The 17,521-nt window shown below is 43.9% G+C and overlaps 1 protein-coding gene across 3 annotated transcripts in view; it reads right to left on the bottom strand.

Moving 5' to 3' along the window:
- The window catches only part of LOC144792107 (myoferlin-like), a 3,514,236-nt gene that overhangs the window by 1,958,452 nt on the left and 1,538,263 nt on the right, over positions 1–17,521 (bottom strand). For all 3 annotated transcript variants that reach the window (XM_078666976.1, XM_078666975.1, XM_078666977.1), the window contains exon 11: positions 16,079–16,260. In XM_078666976.1, the coding sequence (XP_078523102.1) occupies positions 16,079–16,260 (182 nt within the window). The remainder of the gene's footprint in view (positions 1–16,078; positions 16,261–17,521) is intronic.

Below are 17,521 nucleotides of genomic sequence, written 5' to 3' on the forward strand. Positions count from 1 at the left end.
AAAGGATACAGGTGACGTATTACGCCTGTTACCGGAAATTGAATTCGACCACACCAAGGATCTCCTGGTTTCGTTTGATGTAGAGGCTCTCTACACTTCAATACCTCAAGACGAAACGTTGAAAGTCATCGAGTACTTGTTGCAATCCAAGACCCTTGGGAGTATTACCCCTGTGAGCTTTATTATGGCTTGTGCCACTCTAGCTCTCAAACGTAACTTTTTCAAATTCGAGGACACCATGTACCTCCAAGTGTCAGGTACCAGCATGGGGAGCGTTTACGCTCCCAGCCTGGCAAATCTTTATGTGTACTAATTCGAACAGCAGCACGTGTTGGCTAACACTAATCCCTTTCTTCAATGTATTAGAATTTGGAAAAGGTACATTGATGATGTCCTGGTTATATGGCGAGGCACAAGTGAGAGCTGTCTAGAGTTTTTGGGATGGCTGAATAGTAGGAATGAGTTCCTTCGGTTTACCATAGAGATAGGGCAGGATAGACTGGCCTTCTTGGATTTACTCATCACATCCACTGCAGAGGGTTTACACTCAGAACTCTATAAGAAACCCATGGCGAAGAATTCGCTGCTATGTTTCAACAGCCACCACCCCAAAGCCTTACGGGAGAATTTACCATACGGGCAATTTCTGAGAGTACATAGGAATTGCTCTAGTGCTGAAGCTTTCGAGACTCACTCTATGGCTCTAAAGAAACAGTTAATATCCCGGGAATATCCGAAGAGACTAGTACAGCGATCGCTCAAAAGAGCGAGGAATAACAATCGTTCAGCTCTTTTGGAACCTCCAGTGAAAAAAAACTCCCCTTGAGAGGTTAACCTTTGTTACCACTTTTGGTACCTTGTCCAATAAGATCCAGGGAGTGGTCAAACATCATTGGTCGATTTTGAACTCTGATGAGTCCACAATTCAGAGGCCATTGTTTTCCTTCAAGAGAGGCCCAAATCTGAGGGATCGCTTGATCCACACCAGACCACGCAATAGAGAACCCAGGGCTCTGGGTGCACTATGGGATCTTCCCCCGGTGAAAGGTCACCACCCATGTGGGTCTTGTCATTCCTGTCCTCAAACGAAGAAATCTACAGAAATAGATATAGGCTCTACACGGCCATGGATCCAAAACAAATTCACTAATTGCAATAGTGATAATCTAATATATCTAATTACATGTCCCTGTGGCTTAAAATATGTGGGGATGACCACTCGGAAGATCAGAGTCAGGATATTGGAACACAAGAGCACCATCAGGTGCAAGAGGCAAGCCACCAAACTGACGAACCATTTTCTTGAGGCACGCCATCCATCCACTGCATTCCAGTGGACTGTTATTGAACAGCCCAACATTCCGTCACATGTCACTGACATAGGCAGATTTTTGTTTTTGAAAGAACAAAAAGGGGTATGGAAATTGGGCACCAACCATGTAGGGCTGAATGATGATATACCATGGGTTAGCTTATGAAGTTTTCTCCAGCTGATGGTAAAATTCTCCTGCCTAAATGGCGCCTCTTACTACTCATGTCACCTACAATTTGAGATATATGGCCTGAGATGACGTGATTTGAAACACCCAGTAGTGAAGAAACATATATGCCAATTCACCAAAAAATATATATGCCAATTCACTAATTATTACACCCAGCATTTACAACATAAATCACTAAGTCATCAACTATGGCCCTCAGAGTGCGTTACACGTGCATTACAATCCAGACAACAGTGTTGCTATGTGTGGCGGACCATAGTGCACGGAGCCTTACTTTCTTTCTCTCTGCCTTGTAAACAGCTAATACCTTAAGTGAAATAATACGTACATTAATGTCTAGATAACAGTAATACCATACGTGTTGCATCCCTTGCTGAAATAGCGCGGGAAGGGATGTGTGTTTAAACACTGTTCATATACTAATTTGATTAACATGCCGAGTGCTCCAGTGTCTTCGTTGTTTACGTTTTGAAGCACAGGAATCACGAGAACACTTTGTCAGCATTGGTCTTAAATCTAGCCAATCATGTCCGTTTTAGTAACCGACGTGACACGCGTCTGCCCAATGGTAGATGCCGTTATATACGACAGCCTAGGCAGACTCCCACACCTCCCCGATCGGCTTAGATGCCTACTTGAAGTACCGACGGTTAGGTGAGAGACGTGTGCATGTGGCTGTACTACTTTTTTAAGTACTTTTTTAAGTGCTGTGAGTGAATAATTTCTTGTAAACAGATCTAGCAAGAGCCTTTTCTTAAAATATTCACACCAGTTTCGAACTGCTAAGCGCGAGTAAGTTTCTGTGCCCACCCATAGCAAGCTACAAGATTTAATGCTATTGCATTTGTTGCACGTAAATAACGCTGTTACATTTGAAAACACGATAGCCTAGTTTGAATCTTTTTTTAAAAGCCTATCACGGCATGTGAGTGGAGCGTTGGGATGCGCGAGTGGCGCTTTTTTGTGACTGTCTGTTTAACACTAGAAATAAGTGGCTTTTTCAGCTTGGCTGTTTTTTGCCCTATTTATAGAGCGGTGCTTCCCCTTCATCCTGAGCCGTGGCCAGGTGGGGTGAGGTCTATACATCTTCCAAGTGGGGTAAGATGTCAATCTCCTTTGGTTATTTTGGACAATTCATCACTAAGGTCGAGATTAATGCACTAAATGAAATGTTTTCATGAGTATGCCTGGAAGAATGTTACTTCCCACTAGGATTATATAATTATAATCTCGTATAATGTGCAAGTACAGGAATGCTATGTCTTTTCTAAATGACTACGATATGACAACTTCATGTTTCTACTATTTCTTGCAATATCCTTACTGGAATGGTGAAACTATCGATACAGACATCTAGTGGACACAGGTGATCTTAGTATCGAGTTTGTAAAAATGTTTTGTAATTTAGAGCACTTTTTTCTTTAATGAGCACTAGTTCGTAGTAGCATATATTGTACAGTGGTCCTGATGAAAGCAATGACAACTTATGTCTAACATTGCAGAAACATGTTGACCCCAGAATACATTAGATGATCTAAGAAAAGTTGGGTTGTCCCTGTCTACTTTTTAATCTTGGTAGAGTGGGTAGCCACAGAATAAAGTTGTGTTTAGCACCCCCTTATCCAATTTTATTTCACTTGCATTTTGTTTTGTTTCACTAATTTTTGCACTACGACTTCAGTCCCCCTGTAACATCCTCTCCGTTTGAGGAGTGAGACCACGTTAATCTATCTGTCCATGAGAGGGTTTTCTACCACCATAGCCCTCCATGAGAAATATAATAGATAACATCATCAGTGGTCTCAAGAGGAACCCAAATGATGAAGGGCAGTTCCGTGTGGTGACTGATGGGAATCCTCATATGATCACTAGCTAGACTCCATTGAGGGTGACCCTTGTCTCCCTGGTTGGTTTTTGTTATTGAAGTTAGTCACCGTTAGTCCTCTTTAGACATACATACAGCGCTCTTCTTGCAACTTTAGACCCTCTGACACTCCTATTTGTCCAGTATAGTTGGGGCCGTATCAGAGTGTGGTCTCTAAAATCCCCCTTGACCCCCTTTAATGTATGTTGTTGTTGCTATTTGAGCAGTCGTTTGACTGCGGGTCTGTTGCTCAAGATACAGATCAATCTTTGGTCTGTTTACGCTAACATAGCTTGTTAAGCGATAAGCTCTCGTGTGTTTACAGACGTCACTGTTCAGTACCTTTGCGCATCTTTAAGTTTTCCCTCCTACAATGGCAGAGATCCAGGGACTTGCTTTTGATGATGATGACTTACAACTTGCCCTGTCGAGTCATCCTGATTTACTTGAAATGCTACCGACAGTTGTCAGTAGTAATGCAGATGAATGGGGTAAGATCTTGACCCTAAAAAAATCCCACACACGCATCACACTACATGGAACAGTGATGGCCCAGTACTTACGGAACAACTGTGCTCCAACTGGACTGATTGTCACCAACAGTCCCAGATTGTTCCTTAATGATAAAGAGTTCCTCAAAAACTGGTCCCTCATCGCTTGGCGATGCACTAGGGACTGGTTAATACTTATCATACAAACATCAAAAAGAATTGCAGACACAATACTAGTTGAAATTCAACTATTAGAATCTCAAATAAGAACTACACTATCCACTAAGGCTTTTCAGAAAAACCAAGATGAAACGAACAAGAATAATAAAGAGTTCAAAGAATTCACATTATCGGTCAAGATTGAGAAATTTAAAAAGGATTTGGAGAAATTCAAATTCGATAAGGTTTACCCTTATACAAGCGACACATATGTCCCTCCTGATTTCACTGCTAATGGACGCAAAAATGGGTCCAATTACGGAACTTCAAGTTCCGATGATACTAGCTCAGGAAGTGACAATGGGTCCATACATCAAAGCCCCAAACCAAGAGGCAGAGGAAAGAGAAATTACCGAAACAACTGGAGAGGCAACCAACACAATCAAACTTCTATGTGGTGGCCCCCCAATACGTGGCAATACGGTGGGCCTCAATTTCCCCCACAGATGGGACAACAACAAATGGGCCCTTTCCAACCCCATATGGGACCTTTCCCGCCCCAATTTCCCAATAACTTCTCAGGACAGCCTTTTTTAGGCGTGGGCCGAGGACGATCGCGAGGCAGGAAAAGAGGCCAACAGCAACCACAGGTCCACTACAGCCCGCCATCCACCTCAACCTCAACCAGGAACCTGAGGAGTACAACATCGACCAACCTGGAAGCGGGCTTGTGATCAATCTGAGCCAGCATGTCCTAACACCAACTGAAGAGAAAGCTCTAAATAGAGGTCTAGGTTTTGTGCCAACTCATGTCAATGACCATTTTGAAACTCGTCTTGAACTAGCCCAATTTCTACGCAAAGTCAGACTACATTTCTTCTTTGCTAACAAACCAGGATCTGAGATGGAAGTGACACGAGAGTCTTACACTGGATTGAAACGTAAGTCCACTTTTAATCCTCCCTCGCATACCATGCCTCCTAAGGTTTTGGCATTTGAACGCGCTCTGGAGCAGAATATAGAGGACTTATTCTCTCACCAGGAGAAATTCTTCTGCAATTTTCCCAAAGATGAACAAATGGCTTTGAGGACTCTGTCTGCATGCCAAGATCTGACAATAAAACCTGCGGACAAAGGGGGAGCAACGGTCCTCATGGACACCAGCACTTATCGGGCCGAATGTCTCCGTCAACTCAGCGATAGGAGATCATATCGCTCCCTCGATGTTGATCCAACTGAGGAATTGAAAACCATCATCTCCACCATGACGGAGGAAGGTCTATCTGAAGGATGGATTACATCCCAAGAAGCCTCATTTTTATGTACTCCGCACCCGGTAACACCTTATTTCTATGTTTTACCAAAGATTCATAAGGAACAGAGACCACCACCGGGACGGCCCATAATTTCAGGCATTGGTTCAATTCTGGAACCCCTGTCAACATTCGTGGATTTCTTCTTGCGCCCCATGGTACAAGAGATGCCAACGTACCTAAAGGATACAGGTGACGTATTACCCTGTTACCGGAAATTGAATTCGACCACACCAAGGATCTCCTGGTTTCGTTTGATGTAGAGGCTCTCTACACTTCAATACCTCAAGACGAAACGTTGGAAGTCATCGAGTACTTGTTGCAATCCAAGACCCTTGTGAGTATTACCCCTGTGAGCTTTATTATGGCTTGTGCCACTCTAGCTCTCAAACGTAACTTTTTCAAATTCGAGGACACCATGTACCTCCAAGTGTCAGGTACCAGCATGGGGAGCGTTTACGCTCCCAGCCTGGCAAATCTTTATGTGCACTCATTCGAACAGCAGCACGTGTTGGCTAACACTAATCCCTTTCTTCAATGTATTAGAATTTGGAAAAGGTACATTGATGATGTCCTGGTTATATGGCGAGGCACAAGTGAGAGCTGTCTAGAGTTTTTGGGATGGCTGAATAGTAGGAATGAGTTCCTTTGGTTTACCATAGAGATAGGGCAGGATAGACTGGCCTTCTTGGATTTACTTATCACATCCACTGCAGAGGGTTTACACTCAGAACTCTATAAGAAACCCATGGCGAAGAATTCGCTGCTATGTTTCAACAGCCACCACCCCAAAGCCTTACGGGAGAATTTACCATACGGGCAATTTCTGAGAGTACATAGGAATTGCTCTAGTGCTGAAGCTTTCGAGACTCACTCTATGGCTCTAAAGAAACAGTTAATATCCAGGGAATATCCGAAGAGACTAGTACAGCGATCGCTCAAAAGAGCCAGGAATAACAATCGTTCAGCTCTTTTGGAACCTCCAGTGAAAAAACCTCCCCTTGAGAGGTTAACCTTTGTTACCACTTTTGGTACCTTGTCCAATAAGATCCAGGGAGTGGTCAAACGTCATTGGTCGATTTTGAACTCTGATGAGTCCACAATTCAGAGGCCATTGTTTTCCTTCAAGAGAGGCCCAAATCTGAGGGATCGCTTGATCCACACCAGACCACGCAATAGAGAACCCAGGGCTCTGGGTACACTATGGGATCTTCCCCCGGTGAAAGGTCACCACCCATGTGGGTCTTGTCATTCCTATCCTCAAACGAAGAAATCTACAGAAATAGATATAGGCTCTACACGGCCATGGATCCAAAACAAATTCACTAATTGCAATAGTGATAATCTAATATATCTAATTACATGTCCCTGTGGCTTAAAATATGTGGGGATGACCACTCGGAAGATCAGAGTCAGGATATCGGAACACAAGAGCACCATCAGGTGCAAGAGGCAAGCCACCAAACTGACGAACCATTTTCTTGAGGCACGCCATCCATCCACTGCATTCCAGTGGACTGTTATTGAACAGCCCAACATTCCGTCACATGTCACTGACATAGGCAGATTTTTGTTTTTGAAAGAACAAAAATGGGTATGGAAATTGGGCACCAACCATGTAGGGCTGAATGATGATATACCATGGGTTAGCTTATGAAGTTTTCTCCAGCTGATGGTAAAATTCTCCTGCCTAAATGGCGCCTCTTGCTACTCATGTCACCTACAATTTGAGATATATGGCCTGAGATGACGTGATTTGAAACACCCAGTAGTGAAGAAACATATATGCCAATTCACCAAAAAATATATATGCCAATTCACTAATTATTACACCCAGCATTTACAACATAAATCACTAAGTCATCAACTATGGCCCTCAAAGTGCGTTACACGTGCGTTACAATCCAGACAACAGTGTTGCTATGTGTGGCGGACCATAGTCCACGGAGCCTTACTTTCTTTCTCTCTGCCTTGTAAACAGCTAATACCTTAAGTGAAATAATACGTACATTAATGTCTAGATAACAGTAATACCATACGTGTTGCATCCCTTGCTGAAATAGCGCGGGAAGGGATGTGTGTTTAAACACTGTTCATATACTAGTTTGATTAACATGCCGAGTGCTCCAGTGTCTTCGTTGTTTACGGTTTGAAGCACAGGAATCACGAGAACCCTTTGTCAGCATTGGTCTTAAATCTAGCCAATCATGTCCGTTTAAGTAACCCACGTGACACGCGTCTGCCCAATGGTAGATGCCGTTATATACGACAGCCTAGGCAGACTCCCACACCTCCCCGATCGGCTTAGATGCCTACTTGAAGTACCGACGGTTAGGTGAGAGACGTGTGCATGTGGCTTTACTACTTTTTAAGCACTTTTTTAAGTGCTGTGAGTGAATAATTTCTTGTAAACAGATCTAGCAAGAGCCTTTTCTTAAAATATTCACACCAGTTTCGAACTGCTAAGCGCGAGTAAGTTTCTGTGCCCATAGCAAGCTACAAGATTTAATGCTATTGCATTTGTTGCACGTAAATAACGCTGTTACATTTGAAAACACGATAGCCTAGTTTGAATCTTTTTTTAAAAGCCTATCACGGCATGTGAGTGGAGCCTTGGGATGCGCGAGTGGCGCTTTTTTGTGACTGTCTGTTTAACACTAGAAATAAGTGGCTTTTTCAGCTTGGCTGTTTTTTGCCCTATTTATAGAGCGGTGCTTCCCCTTCATCCTGAGCCGTGGCCAGGTGGGGTGAGGTCTATACATCTTCCAAGTGGGGTAAGATGTCAATCTCCTTTGGTTATTTTGGACAATTCATCACTAAGGTCGAGATTAATGCACTAAATGAAATGTTTTCATGAGTATGCCTGGAAGAATGTTACTTCCCACTAGGATTATATAATTATAATCTAGTATAATGTGCAAGTACAGGAATGCTATGTCTTTTCTAAATGACTACGATATGACAACTTCATGTTTCTACTATTTCTAGCAATATCCTTACTGGAATGGTGAAACTATCGATACAGACATCTAGTGGACACAGGTGATCTTAGTATTGAGTTTGTAAAAAATGTTTGTAATTTAGAGCACTTTTTTCTTTAATGAGCACTAGTTCGTAGTAGCATATATTGTACAGTGGTCCTGATGAAAGCAATGACAACTTATGTCTAGCATTGCAGAAACATGTTGACCCCAGAATACATTAGATGATCCAAGAAAAGTTGGGTTGTCCCTGTCTACTTTTTAATCTTGGTAGAGTGGGTAGCCACAGAATAAAGTTGTGTTTAGCACCCCCTTATCCAATTTTATTTCACTTACATTTTGTTTTGTTTCACTAATTTTTGCACTACGACTTCAGTCCCCCTGTAACATCCTCTCCGTTTGAGGAGTGAGACCACGTTAATCTATCTGTCCATGAGAGGGTTTTCTACCACCATAGCCCTCCATGAGAAATATAATAGATAACATCATCAGTGGTTTCAAGAGGAACCCAAATGATGAAGGGCAGTTCCGTGTGGTGACTGATGGGAATCCTCATATGATCACTAGCTAGACTCCATTGAGGGTGACCCTTGTCTCCCTGGTTGGTTTTTGTTTTTGAAGTTAGTCACCGTTAGTCCTCTTTAGACATACATACAGGGCTCTTCTTGCAACTTTAGACCCTCTGACACTCCTGTTTGTCCAGTATAGTTGGGGCCGTATCAGAGTGTGGTCTCTGAAATCCCCCTTGACCCCCTTTAATGTATGTTGTTGGTGGATCCATCACAGACATCAGTTTGTGACAGGGGTCGCAAGGCTTGAACCCTGTCTGGCGTCGGGACATCCCTACACGCATCAGGAGTCGAAAGACTCGAAAAAAAGTTAGACAAAACATTGACAAAGTTTAGTAAAAAAATGACTAAGGGGCAGCTCTCTCCAGATCTGCACTGGGCTGGCACGGAAAAAGAAAGAACTGACATCAGCGAGCAGGGGCAGCGTCTAAGTGGGCACCGTAACGTCATCCCAGCGACCCCAAAGACCGGCACAGAGTCAACCGATGCCACCTACCGAAGCGCAGGAGTACTGCTAAGAAAAAAAATTCTGGATACAGTGTGAAGTCTTGGGGTAATACTAAGGTAAGGAATATATTGATGTTTGATATTTATTCATTTATAAAGTGCCTGAATCACCCCATTAGGGGTATTTCCGCACTATAACTACTACAGCCAACCAAGAATAGAAGTGAATCAGAACAGTGAGGTTTTTAGCAGCCTTCTGAACTTCAAGTAGTCTGGAAATTTACACAGGTGGATGGGGAGTTGGTTCCAGTAGTAAGGGGCTAAGTGGGAGAAAGCTTTACCACCTAAGCAAGATTTTTTGTAGCGTGGAGTGAGAAGAAGAGAGACAGACCCTGGTTGGAGGGCCCTAGGTGGCAGATATTTGGCAAATGTGTCTGATAGATAACTGGGACCTAGGCCATTTAGAGATTTGTGAACAATGCAGCAGATTTTAAATCGTATCCGCTTCCGTATTGGAAGCCAATGCAATTGTTGCAAAAGGGGGGAGGTCGGCCGTTCGGAGAGGGGCATTGGAAACCAAATGAGCTGCGGTGTTCTGAACTACCTGCAATCTATTTAAAGAGACTTTATTGGCTGAGATCACTAGAGCATTGCAGTAATCCAGGGGGGTTAACACTAATGCCTGGATCAGAGTTTTCCGCATGGTTGAAGGTAAAAAAGAGAATTCTTTTCGGAGAAGACTAAGTATGTGGAAGTATGCCCCAGCAGTTGTTGTGACATGCTCCCTTAGTGTTAGTTTCTGATCCATACGGACTCCCAGGTTTTTACCTACCTGTTTTGGAATTGGAGCGGAACCCAGTTCCTCTGGCCACCATCTTGGGGACCACCTCACCGCTGCATCTCCGAACAGCATGATCTCCTGTCAGCGATGAACATCATACCCTCCGAAAAAGAGGCCTGAACAATGGGGTTGTTTTTATCAAAGGAAAGTAGGAGCTGAGTGTCATCAGCATAAGAGATTGGAATAAATGCTAAATTCCTCAGTAATCCCGCTATGGGAGTAACATAAATGTTGAATAAAGTAGGGCTTAAACAAGAGACCTCAGGTACTCCCTTGGTCAGTCTTGTGGTCTTAGAGCGGAAAGGGCCCAAATGAATGTTCTGAGTTCTATCAGACAAGAAATTCAACATCCATTTTAGAGCTTTTCCCTTGGAGGCCACTGTCCCTAAGTCTCCTGAGCAGAGTCTGGTGAGAGTTGGTGTAGAAGGTAGATAAGTCAAGCAGTACAAGAAGCACTGCTTGACCGTTGTAAAATGACATTCTGATATCGGTAACTGCAACCAAAGCACACTCCGTGCTGTGTCTGGGTCTAAAGCCCGACTGAGAAGGATCAAGACAGTTCAAGGTTTTGACAAATTCAGACAGATGTTTATTAATATGCTTTTGCAAGAGCTTGCTCTGGAGAGGAAGCAGCGAGATCGGGCGATAGTTGGCTAAGTCTTCCATGGGTGCTTCAAGATTTTTTCAGATGGGAATTATTTGCGCCACCTCCACTCATGGGGAAGACTCCCTTCCTTCTTAGAGCAGTTGAGAATTCAGTAGATGGGGCCAGCGAGTTGCTTGGAGATCAGGGAGGTGGTCTTAGCGGGAATAATATCTAGTAGAGAACCAGATCTACCTATCTTTAGTAGTGACTCTACCTGTTCGGACATGAGTGCAGGAAAGTTATCCAATGTCTGAGCATTTGATGTGGTCATTGGATATTCTATCTTAGAGTATTTCTGGGTACTACCAGGTGCAATCATTTTATTATAAATCATTTCAATTTCCTGAGTGAAATGATTTGCTAAATTGTCACTTAAGGTATGAGATGGGGCCTCTTCATTGTCGCACGCCTTAGGATTAGTAAAAGATTTTATGATCTGGTAAAGGGTTGTAGGGGTATTCCCTGCCTGTTCGAGTTACAACGCAATATGCATTTTGCGAGCATTTTTTATATTTTTACGGTATTGAACCAGCGCTTGTTTATATCTTTCTTTGTCCTGTATATCATGTGAGTAGCGCCAGTGCCATTCCAGTTTTTTATAGTGACTCTTTTCTGTCCGGAGGTTAGGAGAAAACCACGCTGTCTGGGGGTGGGGGGGTCTGATAGAATGTGGGCACTGTTTCAAGTGGGCTGAACGATCAACAGTGGTTTTCATATTAGCATTAAAACAGGCCAGGTGCTCCACCACACTATCTGAGTCAGGGTTCTGAAGTGTTGGAATTACATCCTGAAACTGGTCGGGTGTAAGTTTATGCCACTTTCTATACCACCTCACAAAGGGCCAGATGTAGGTAGCCAATACCGGCCGGTAACAACCGAAATTACCGAATTTCGGCCGTTACCGACCGGTATTTAGGTTTTGAGATGTAGGAGGCAGGTTTAAGGATTCGGTAATTTACCGAACAGTAATTTAAGGAATCGGTAAATTACCGAATTCTTAAATACCGATTCGGCAAATTACTGAATCCTTAGTGAGTGCATTTTTCATTTCAGGATTCGTTATTTATCACCAACTACAAGTTGGTAGTAAATACTGAATACCTTTAAAAAAGCTTTTTTTAAATGTGGAAGACATATATGCCCTTTGGGCATGTATGTGTGCCACATGTGCACCCATGCACAATTCAGTGGTGCAACAGGGTGTCAATGTGACACCCTGCCACCCATTAAAAATGTTCCCCCCATTACCGATTCGGTATTTACCAAATCGGTAATAGTGAATGGCTTCCCATTCATTCCTATGGGCCTCCAGGCCCATAGGAATGAATGGGAATTACTGAATCGGTAAATACCGAATCGGTAATATCGAATATTACCGATTCGGTAAAATTGACAGAATTTTTATCTACATAGCATTTACCGATTCGGATATACAAAATCGGTAAAATTCGGTATTTTAGAATCGGTAAATAGGAATTACCTACATCTGGCCTAAAGTGTGAATTGGGGACAACATGAGTCCTGGAACCTCTAATTTGGAACTCAATCAATGAATGGTCTGTCCATGTCAGAGGGCAAGTTGCTCCGCAGCGAATGTTAGGGGAGTTGGCTAAAATTAGATCTAAAGTGTGCCCTGCAGAATGATTGGGGCCGTTGTTGATCTTAAACTATGACTAACTGTCTCTTTCAGATATTGGCCATCACGATCTGGACAGACTAGGCTCAAAGGGGCGGGAGGAAGACCTTGAAAGCCAAACGTATTGTGTGCAACACCAACAGATTTATGAGCAACTTCTGTTCCACTGGATACCAGAGGCCTCTGATCTCCAATTTCTCCAGATGAGCTCCTCCCCCGAGGGTGGAAGAATCCATGAGAACTGCTGCCACAGTAGATAGAAGGGCTTCCTTGGGACAGGTTCCCTACCAAAGTCCACCCACTAAAGGTCTACCCTAGTGTCCCTAAAGAATGTAATGCAATCTGGAGATCTCCACTTTGTTGGGAACACTGCCTGTGGAGGCACCACTAGAAGGGACTTGTGCCAATATGCATAGGTGGGCATCACTAGAGGGACTTGTGCCAGTATGCATGGGTGACCAACAGAAGGCACATGTCTAGCAGACTGAACAGGTATAAAACCATCAGGAGTGGAAAGACTGCTTGCAGGAAAGTAGGATTCGCTTTCATGGTTACCCCACTTTTTGCTGTTGTCAGTATGTTTTTGTGACTAGTCTGACTGGGATCCTGCTAATTAGGACCCCAGTCACTGGGCTTTCTCCCTAAATTTGTCATGGTAAGTACTTCTGTACCTCCACAACTGGCGACTGGTGTACCCTTAAAGGTCCCTAGTACTGGTACTGAGGTGCCCAGGGCATAGATACATAAGGGGTCTCCCATGGGCAGCCGCATGTATTGTGCCAACCATGAGAAACCACTCAAACTATGCTGGTGGAAGCACCATTTACAGCAGATATAAGTTTCTTTATATCTGAGGGTACTACACTTAAAACCTAAAAGTCACCCCGAAGGTAGGCCTTTCAATCCTGAAGGCAGGGTTCTATGTTATAAGTGTGTTGGTACCCCTCATGAGCGGGACACCCCTACAAACCCGGAAGTCAATTCTCCAGGTTTTTTAAGTGTGGTCTGCCATTTTGATACATGTAGTGGCCATCCGTCTTTATGCGATGGCTAACTATATAGTGACTGTGCCGAACCGGGGTATGTTTGGTATCAAACATGTTGGAATCATACCCCAACACGATTACCGGTGTTGGAGGTATGATTCCATGCACTTGGGGCTCCTCTGGGAAGCCCCTAGTACTCCCGATAACAGCCTTTCAGGGTCTTCTAGCAAGTTAGCGCTGCTGCCGACCCCAGACATGATTCGGCCATCCTGCTGCTGAGGTGAACTTGAGCAGGGAGAGGTAAAACAATGGGTTTCCTGTCACAGGGAGGTGTGAGTACCTCCCAGACAGGACTTAGTTTATTGGGCTGGGGCGGGGACGCTTGCCAGTGCCACCAGACTGTTTTGAAGGGCATATTTGGTGCCCTCCTTGCATACTCCAATTAGAACCAGTACTATGAGCCCTTGGCTCCCGCTCTAGCGCAAAACTGCACATGGGAATATCCTCCCCTCTGTCCAGCCCCTTCTCTGGGAGGGACCCTGAGTCATCCTTCTTAGGGTGTAAAATGGCTTACCTGTGGGTGGGTCTTTAGATTCGTCATGGGACAAGACTCAAGCCTGAAACCACGTCACTCTTTGACAGTCTGGACACTTGGACTTCACCTGGAACCGAGACTGCATCAAGGAAGACTCCTGCTGCTTCTAGTCTCACTCTTCTACAAGTCTTCTTCATAATTTGTGTCTTTGCTTTTTCCAGAATCTTCCTCACAGCTGTGGGCACCAAGAACACCCGAAGTAATCTGCCTTGAAGTGAACGAGTCACTCCCCTGCAACTACAGGCACTGCAACGTAGCCGACCAGTCTGCTGCTCCTGAAGTTCCACGGACTTCGAATGGCTCAGCAACACAAGGGGTGATTCTGCAACTGCCCTGAGGCATGACCTGTCCTCTCTGCAATTTTGAGGCCACTATCCCTTGTCAGAACCGCTGGAACGAAACCCTTAGGCACTGTATTGACTTGCCATTACCAAGGCTTGTTGGCTCTGTTCTTCAGAGATATTCGGCCTCCAAGAAGCTCCTGCCTCCAGCATCTCTTCCTGTCAAGATCGTCATCCTCACTGCATCCTCTGCACCAGGGGCCTCATCTTTGGTGAGCTACTCGAGGTTCTCTTGCGACTATTGTTCCATTAGCCTATGGGTCCACTCGAGGGTCTTCTTTTGCTTCAGAGGGCTTCTCTGCTTGCTCGGGCCTGCCATGACTCTCCTGCACTCTGTGGGTCTCTTGGACCTTGATGGTTCCAATGTTGCTCCTTCATCATTTTCCATGCCTGATGCAGCTGCTAAAGCTTGTTGGACACCAACAGTTCTTGACTTCTGACTTGAGACAGCTCTTGCATGGCTACTGGTCTTCCCCAGCATTGCCTGGTTCTCACAGCTGCATCAACAAGGTCATTGTCATCACTCCTGCATCTTCTGACATTCGTGTGCATCGCTCTTCCGTGCTTCTTGGTCACCTCTGAGTGGCTAAGGCTCTGTCCACCCTGCTTGCAGGTTCTCCTCTTCAAGTATCCACCCTTGGATTCCACCGGACTCTGGCAAAGTCAATGCCAGCGGCATCTTTACTGAAGTCCTCCATTGTGAGCTATGGCAGATTCCAACGTCATTTTTCACCTATGCACCCGGGTTTCCTGGTGTAGGTATCCTGGTTCCGGACATATCCACGTGTCGAGTAACTCTCCAACCTTCTGTCTTCCACAGGGTTTCTTCAGGGTCCACTGGGAAGGGTCCTTCTTCAAAACTGCAACAGTGACTTACCAGTTGACTTCTATTGAGTACGCAACTGCGTTTTCACTCTGCACACAGCCTCCGTGGGGTTTATGAGTACTTACCTTGGGTAGTTCCCATAAGTGTGTACTAAATACTAAGCCGCCTCCTACACTGCTCTACCCACAACATTAGAAGTAAAGCCTGTATGTTGTGAATCCTCTGAGGAGGAGGGAAGGCTCAATTCAATGTTGTGTCCAGTACCACCCCTATGAACCAGAAGCTTTGAGAGGCCACCACGTAGGACTTGGGCTGGATGACTGAAAAGCCCAGATCAAACAGCAACATGGCTGATGCATGCAATGATGGATCAAACCCAGATCTGTGGCTGGGGGTGAGGGTGAGGGTCTGAAAAATTTCAGCACTCCGTCCATCATCTTATTGTGTTTGCTATGTTCACCCTAAGTGGCCAGGGTATGCTCAGATGTGGGTCCCTTGCTCACTTTGCCGCTGGATTCAGGCTAGTCTGGCTGATAAGGGGTGACTCCCTGAAACAAGTCCCAGGGTGCTTGTTTCTGGTCCATTGAGGGCCTGGCCTGGAAGGTTGGGCTGTACTCTTCCCATGAGGAACAGTGTCAAGACTGATTTGCATATGGGTGGGTCCAAACTGGGGTGGCTTAGTGAGCAGAAGAACGAAGATGGATTAAACTCAGAACTGTGACTGGGGTGAGGGTCTGAAAAGTTTCAGCACTCCGTCATCATCTTCTTGTGTTTGCACTATATATATATATATATATATATATATATATATATATATATATATACATATACGACACATACATACATGCATGCATAGATGTACAAATAACCCTATGACTTACAAAGATGTTCTTGTCAAACAGTTCCAAAGTAACATACGGGGGATCTTCTAGGATGGACTGCAGGTTTCCATAAATGAGCACTTCTTGGAATAGGATTGTCTGGTCCCATCTGGGGTTCAGGCTCCCCTTCTTGGCCTCTGTGTATTGGCTCACGTGGAGGAAGGCAACTTGGATGAAGGAATCTGCAACAAGATGAATGGAATAGTATACACTCATGCCTCTATATTAATAGGAATCAGAAGATAACTGTATTTCCATGTACCCAAAAATAATGATAGGGAGAAGCTTATGTGTTCCCCCGCACCTCGATGGTGAGATGAGAAAGAAAATGGCATCTATCCTGATGATATCCACCTACATCCTGTAGGATGTGATGAGTATGATGATAACATTCTACTACACTAAGAGGATTTCAGATTGCAGGCAATTACAGAATTTATATTTACAGTAATGATAATTAGATGGCCACGTCAATGTCATATCATGCACTGTGATAATAATGGAGCAAGATACAAATGATAATGGTGTTACTGAAGAGACATATATAATGGTAACCGCACCACACTGATAAAGAAATTAGAAAGAAAAACCCTCACCTTTGTTATTGTGAGGGGAGAAAAACATATAATCTCATAGCATGAAGACAAAATACAATAAGGCATAACCCCTAATGAAAAGACGTATGAAAGATAATTATATTCACCAACACACTTAAAACAAAGAAGTTGAGAAGGTAGTAAATAAAAAACTCGCCATAATAAGGCTTTCCATATATCATGATTAAATAAATAGTTTCCTTTTTTGAAGAAGCAAAAGAGTTACACAAAATATGAGTTAAAAAAGGATTCTTAGGACAACCTTGACTATCATGAGAGATTTACTGGCTTTGCAGCATAGCAAGCTTGTAACTCACTAAATGTATCAGTCAGTGAGAATACAAACAAATATTTTATTCCAATGAACCAAAGACATTTCTGTGGAAGTCATGTGCTCAAACAGCGAGCAAGCTCTCTGAGAACTGTACTGAAGCTCAAACCAGGAAGGATTTCCTGATCAGAGGGTTTAATCGAAGCAGACCATCAGGCTTTGCAGGACATAACTGATTATATTTCTTTCAGAAGGCATTGTGAAAATCTAATCCATTTGTGAATTTGGATGTTTCTGGTTCATATCTGTCAGATCTGGCCTTCTCTGCAAGGTCATCCCTAAACTTTTTTGCTTCACCCCTCCTGTTTTCAGAATGTGTTTGTGTTGGCTTTCGGTCTTTGCACACTTTATCACTGCTCATCAGTTCTAAAGTACTTGTGCCCCTTCAGTTAAACATGGTAAAATTGGCTTACACCTGATTGCCATATTTAATTTACTTGTAATTCCTTAGTAATGTGGTATACCATATACCTAAGGCTGGTAAATTAAATTGTACTAGTGGGCCTGCAGTACGTA

The sequence above is a fragment of the Lissotriton helveticus genome, chromosome 11 (genome assembly GCF_964261635.1).
Source record: "Lissotriton helveticus chromosome 11, aLisHel1.1, whole genome shotgun sequence".
NCBI classification, from domain to species: Eukaryota; Metazoa; Chordata; class Amphibia; order Caudata; family Salamandridae; genus Lissotriton; species Lissotriton helveticus.